Genomic DNA, 6,371 nt, shown 5'->3' with positions numbered 1-6,371 from the left:
CATGTGATGTGCTTCTGCTAGATTTCTCTTGTGTGGCTGCACATGATCCCCTTTATTTCTGTTTGGAGTTCAGATTTAAACCAACATTGTGTCTGTCGAGATCCAAGTATTCTCTCAAAGACTCGTTTTTTTTTTTTTTTTTCCCCCTTATCTTATTGTCACTTTTCCATCTGCGTTCACACTATCTTCCATTACTTTCATTTGCTCTCTTGTTGCCCGTCTTTGAGGTCAGAGACTGGTTAATGTGGGTTTATCCAGCCACCGAGCCGATTAATGCGGCCTTATGCATCCTCCCTTATTCCTTCCCTTTTTACATCTAACAATTCACATAAACCAACATTCATGTGAGGACACCTGCAAATTGTTTAGATTTTTAAGCCTGGAACTGGAGCAGTGAGAGGTCTGTGTGGTGATTTTAACGTTGTTTCTGAAGGAAGGAGCATGGAAACTGTTTTCTTTCTCTCCTCCCAGAGAAAAACTTAGATTTCATGGTCTTGATTATTGTTCTTCATAATCATTCAAGGATGAAGCTCGGGGACTTTGAGATTGTTCTCCATTCAGATGCACCACAATGGGGCTCCTTGGTTTAGAAAACAAGACGGTGTTTCCCCTATTTCTTCGTTTCTCCCTTTCCTTTCCTCTTAAATAAATTAAAACTTGACCTATGAGTAAAGAAAGGAAGAAAGAAGGCTGAATGCTATTCATTAAGACACTCTATTATGTATTGAAGCAATCGGTGTGCCAAAGACAAATTTCTTCTGATCTGAGTCAGGTTTTTTAATTTAGTTTATGAATTAAACTGTGACTGGTTCTAGTAAGTCAAGAGAAGAATAGTGCTGTGCACTTTTCAACTCAGATCACGCTTCAAATAATACATTCAGTTCTTTTTCTGTAGCGTTTGTCGTTGACTGAACAATCAACCAATCTTTACATCTAAAACAGCACCATGTAAAAATATTCCCTCTGAAATACATCATGTTAGTTCACTTTACCACAAAAGAACCTCAACATATTTTCAAAGGTTTAAATCGATAAACAGTCTCAAAGTTGTGCCTAATTGCAAAAATGAAGGAAAGGATACATGGTTTCCAACATGTTTTACAAATAAAAACTAAAAATTGTGGCTTGTGGATCTGTATTTAATCACAATACTGTCATGATGCTTACAACAAATACTCTGACACCCATAAACCTCAACATGAGAAGTCCATTGCTTCCGTGTTACCTTTAGAAACCGTCAAATACGTTAATTGTGAACTCTAACTAATCTAGGTATAAGCGGGGCCATTCTTTGAAGACTTCAACGTAGAATGATGTGAATAAAAGAACAGCATCATGAAGATCATGATGCTGCTCATAATCAGCAGGCAGATCCGGGACAAAGTTGTGGAAAGGATTATATCACAATAAATTATTTCAGCTACATTCAATGTTTTGTGTGGCAGCAAGCAAACACAGAATATCACATTGAAATCATCATACCCTTGGTGAAATGCTATAGTGGCAGCATTATGCTGTGCTAAACATGGTACAACACGCAAAACACTTCAGACTGTGACAGAAGTTCACCTTCTTTCAGGGCAACAACACAAATGGATGTGTGAAAATAGCCTGGACTTAAATCCAACTAAAAATGGGTGGCAAGAGTTGAACATTGTTGTGCAAGGATGCTCTCCATTCAGCCTGAATGGAGAATGATAATTTAAAAAAAGTGTGTCACATGACACACTTTTTTTAGTAAAAGAAATAAAAAAAGAAGATGCCTTGTTTTCTTTCCACTTGTCAATCTCTACTTTATGTTGATCATCTAAAATTAAGTAGTTCAATGGTTTTCAGTGTTTTGTTGAATTTGGATCGAAAGATGTTACTGAGGCACAGAAGACCCATCCTGAGGTCCCTGGTTGTGTGTGAACAAAACACTAATCTCTACCCAACTCTCCCATGCAGGTGCAAGACAGCTGTGGCAGGATTAGCTGAAAGTTGTGGCTGAAATTCTGCCTCGGGCCTCATACAGGTTGAACCCTCTCATTACCGTACTGTCGGCTCAGACGCATGCACTTTTTCCTGCCCTTTACAGTTATTACACTGTAAAAACCGTGCAGTCAGACCAAATAACTGCCTACCTTGGAAAGGCGCACAAACTCAGACAGAAAATCAAAAGAATCTACTTTCTCTTTAGTTCTGGTAATAAGCGGGTGAAAAGCGTTGGTTTAGTGATAACAATTTGCTGGGTTTGCAGACTTGATCTCACCTCTTTGCAACACAGGGAAAATAATACATTATGAGGATTTTCGCATGTAGAATCCAACTTCTAACACATGAATAACAAACACAGATTTTTAGGGAGAAATAGTGTATTTATTCATATTGTATTTACATAATCTAAAAGCATAAGTTAAAATAGAGCTAATTTATTTTACATGGCGTGCTGAGCGCTATGCAAACTGAACGTGTTTGCGTGCGTGTGACCTATAAAGTTGAAGTAATGGTGATCGAGTCCCTGCACCGGCGACAAGTATCCTCCGTGCTGCTGCGTGTGCGCAGAGAGCGGCACCGCCGGATAGGAGATGCCCTGACCGCGTCCGGAACCGTGCCACGAGAAGTGTCCTGTTGGGTTCGGCTGGTACACTGAGTCCGAGGGGCTGTGGTTCTGGTGCTCCGGGGAGGAGTGCAGGTGGCCAAGGTAGTCGGGCGGGTCGGACATCGAGGCCACGGAGCCGAACACGGGCTCGGTGACCGCACGAGATTTGGACTGTAAAAAGGCGAGAATCCGCGCGTACTTGATGTCTTTGGTCTCGGCTCTGTCCTCCGTGGTCAGGTAGTGCACCAGGTTCTTCATGCACTCGTGGTATCCATAGTGGAAGTAGTTTGCGAATTCAGCCAGCAGCTCGCCTGGAGTGAAACAAAAAGTGAGGGGGGATCTTTACCCTCCTGACAGATCTGCGTAAAGCTGAGCAGAAGATACTCTGGTGCTGCTGGATAAGAGCGATGCAAGAGGTTCACCCACCTTTTTCTCTCCCACGGGGAAAATCCGCGGAGTGCAGAGCTCGTAGGTACTGGACAGTCATCTCCAAGATTTCAGCTTTTTCCAGTTTTCCAGAGTTCTACAAGAAATAAATATTAAGACATGTAAAGTCTTACAAAAAAAAAAAAAAAAAAAAAAAAGTTTAAATTAAATCCAATTTTAAATTATGTCTTCCTCCAACTTTTGTCTTTACAAATTTAATGAAAAAAAAAAGATAACTAATCATACATTCATAAAAAAAAATACCTGCTTAGCCAGCGCCATCGGTACGGTTTTTCCCAGTTCGTTTAAGCATCGGTTAATCCGGTCCCGTCTTCTTTTCTCAATAACTTTGTGGGAAATTGGAGTTCTCTGTTCACAAAAATAAGAAATAAATTTTAAAATACAGAAAAACAAGATTAGTATACACTTTAAACTTTTCAAATAATCAGTGGAAAAAACTCTACAATTAAAACGGTTGAAAACTTGTAAAGTATCATCTGGGCCGTGCGCTTTGGCGCGCAGAAGCGGGCACTGTTCCACAGAAAAATCATCTTATCAGATTGGGTATGTTAGAAATATATCATGTAGCCTACCCATATCCATTTGGTAGACAATTTTTTAAAATATATATATATATACTTGAAACGTTTAAAATATTTTATCTACATTATTAGTGCGCCAAAGTTTACCCAGAACGCTCGCACCGAGTTAGTTCACCTCATAACTTTGATGGAGATGATATCGCCTCACACAGCGACTCTACTTCATATAGAGTGCATGCAATTTTTTTTCTTAGTATAAAACACCCAGAACACGAGTCATAACGAGTACAAGAATCATGTTAGTCCGCAAAATGTGGAGCGCACAAGAAGCGCGTACCTTCCTGTCCTTCATCTTTGATGCCATGGACGACTGTCAGAGGAAAAGTCCAAAAAATGAGTTCAGCTGTGAATCAGAGAGGTGTGAAAGTCTCCTGGCAGATGAAAAAGACTGAAATTTCAGGGGAAGCTGTCCCCTTATAAAGGGACCATCCTAGGGGACTCCGGCATTCACGGCGTAAATTATTCCATGGGATTAAAGAGCTATGCGTTCGGGTAAATGTGTGCGTTTAGGATCAGTTAAAGAAATAGAAAAAAAAATCTGAAACAGGCAGGGGGGTTAACCTGTTTTGTTAATCCACGTGGCTCTTCAAAGGACACGTGATTATGTTTGGAATATTATTTGCATAGTAACAACCCAGGCGGGAAATAAGAAACGGGATCGGCCTGATCCGGTGGGGCGCACTGTGCGCACTCAAAACAAAGCGGCAAGCAAAAGAAAAAGACGGGAGAAAAAAAAAACTTTCTGTTCCACCTCGCGTTTCTCACACGATCGCCTGTTTACAAATCCCAGCAAGCGATCTTAACTCCCATCCAAGCCCCGGTCAGAGTTTTAAGGCCTGTCCAGTACCATTAGAGTAATTAAGTAAGCCTTTAATAGGCTGTTCCGCCGAGTTCAGGGGAGATCTTTTGGAGACGGAGTCCCCCCCGTTTGTTCCCGCCGGTTCTCACACGACTTGCTGACACGTCCATCTTTTATGAGAGATGGCAAGCTTTTTGTTTACGCCTCTTTATTTTTCGCAGGACTCCTCGGCAGGTGTGTGATTAGCGCTGGCACACGAGCGTCGTCTGCGTCGAGGCCCGGCGTCTCCAGCAGCCTCTGGCACACGAGGGTTACCCACCACTGGAGACTCTTTGGAGAGGCTCAATTTGTATCCTATTATCCTATAAGAAAATGTCTATTCAGTGGAATGAATAGTTTCATTGGCCTAAATTTTAATAATGCAGTGAAAGAAAGGGAGAAATAAAGAAGAATGCAGCTGGTGCGAGCGCGCATTATTCCCCGTCACCTGCGAGATGCGTAGCCTGGAGACCCCTATTCATTTGCCTAATTTCGGTCAACTTAACAAACTTTGGGAGAAATTATACTGCCATTGTTGCGAAGGGTGAAGCTTTCTGATCGAATTAACAGCACGTTTTGATCCGGTAAATGTCATTAGAAAGAAAGAAACAATCGCGTTTAGAGGGGCCTGAGTAATGCGCCAAGTGGAGACGCCAGAGCGCAAAAACAGCACAAAGGCTGCTGGTAAATGCCACAGGGGGACTTTTGTACCCTCACATTGCTCAAGTTTTTTTCCCCCAAACAAAGGGCATTATTTTATACTTGAATACATTTCATACAACAATTGGCTGTTTCTTCTTCTTCAAACATATTTTCACAGCAAGGTCCACAACAGGTTTATTGTGTGCGCACAGATTCCGACCGCTCTCATGCGCAACAACAGTTTTACTACTTATTCTTATTTTGTGTGTGTGTTTATTTGTGTGTCTGAGAGCGTTTTAATCTGGAAACTTTCGACATGCTAGATGTATATTTGATCCCGTTGGCGAATTAGGGGAAAGCAAAAGCTCACAAGACATCTGAGGCTTTTGGAAAGTTTTGGGAGCACCATGGAGAGAGCCTGTCGCGAGAGAGAGGGACGGGGGCAGAAAATCCAATTACTCCAGTGTGGAGTTTTTAACACTTGTCTTATGTGTTTGTGCTTTAAGATGTAAAGAGATTTGTGGGTTGTTGCTTTTGTTAAGGACTAAATTAAACACTGAACGTTTTAAGCGTCGGACTTGGTTACACTGCGTGTTGCGTCACAGCGGAGCTAAGCCGGGCCTGTTTTTTTTTCTCCCGTGCTATTCCCACTATAATGTGATGTTTCCATTTCTTTATTCTAGTTATCTACCAAACATTTAATAAAAATCTGATTAGATGAATGAAACCGATTTTTTTCCCCTCATTCGTTGTTTAATATTAGACTTAAGTTGCGTCTTTCTCTGTTTATTTAGGGGGTTTCCGCTGACTCATAAAGTGTGGTGGATGTTTTATTAATGTTTTAACTTCAGAAAACAAATATTCCCTGGCGGCTAAGTTAGTCTGCACATATAGCACTGCGCAGACGACATAGGAAAATAGATTTGCGCATTCAGGATGAGCGTCTAAACTGGAAACTCATCCTTGTCAGTGAAAAAAAGATTTTCTTTCATGCTAAGCATCAAAAATACATCGTAGAGCATTTTTCCCCCCATCATAATGTTATTAACATTGTTGTATTTTAAAGTATTTGCTCAATCTGCTGTTTTTAACTGCAGGTCGTCCTGGGAGCAAAGACCCATCTGAACACTAAAGTTCAGATGGAAACCTTTCTCTGTGAGGTTCAATTTTAAATACAACTTGAGAGCAAAAGTGTCAGTTTTTGCTCTCAAGTTTCAAACACAGACTTCTATTAAAGAAGGATTATGATTTACGTGATGCACATTTGTACCTATCTATGGAA

At 41.0% G+C, this 6,371-nt stretch overlaps 1 protein-coding gene across 1 annotated transcript; it reads right to left on the bottom strand.

The window, feature by feature from the left end:
* Positions 1-2,391: 2,391 nt before the first annotated feature.
* helt (helt bHLH transcription factor) lies at positions 2,392-4,125 on the bottom strand. Its single transcript, XM_055041216.1, has 4 exons — positions 3,887-4,125; positions 3,272-3,376; positions 3,008-3,104; positions 2,392-2,892 (listed from the first exon to the last, which is right to left on the bottom strand). Exons 1-4 carry the CDS (start codon positions 3,911-3,913, stop codon positions 2,417-2,419), a joined length of 705 nt encoding a protein of 234 aa, XP_054897191.1. The 5' UTR covers positions 3,914-4,125; the 3' UTR covers positions 2,392-2,416.
* Positions 4,126-6,371: the final 2,246 nt, after the last annotated feature.

Source organism: Poeciliopsis prolifica, unplaced genomic scaffold (assembly GCF_027474105.1).
Source record: "Poeciliopsis prolifica strain line A6 unplaced genomic scaffold, Auburn_PproV2 SCAFFOLD016, whole genome shotgun sequence".
In the NCBI taxonomy this organism is placed as follows: Eukaryota; Metazoa; Chordata; class Actinopteri; order Cyprinodontiformes; family Poeciliidae; genus Poeciliopsis; species Poeciliopsis prolifica.
This window is presented reverse-complemented; position numbering and strand designations above follow the sequence as displayed.

Excerpts from the sequence above, each read along its gene's own strand:
- helt (XM_055041216.1), bottom strand. The coding sequence starts at position 3,913 with ATGGCATCAAAGATGAAGGACAGGAAG. Across the intron at positions 3,377-3,886 it reads CAAAGATGAAGGACAGGAAG|AGAACTCCAATTTCCCACAA; the intron begins GTACGCGCTTCT and ends TTTTGTGAACAG. Across the intron at positions 2,893-3,007 it reads TCCCCGTGGGAGAGAAAAAG|GCGAGCTGCTGGCTGAATTC; the intron begins GTGGGTGAACCT and ends GTTTCACTCCAG.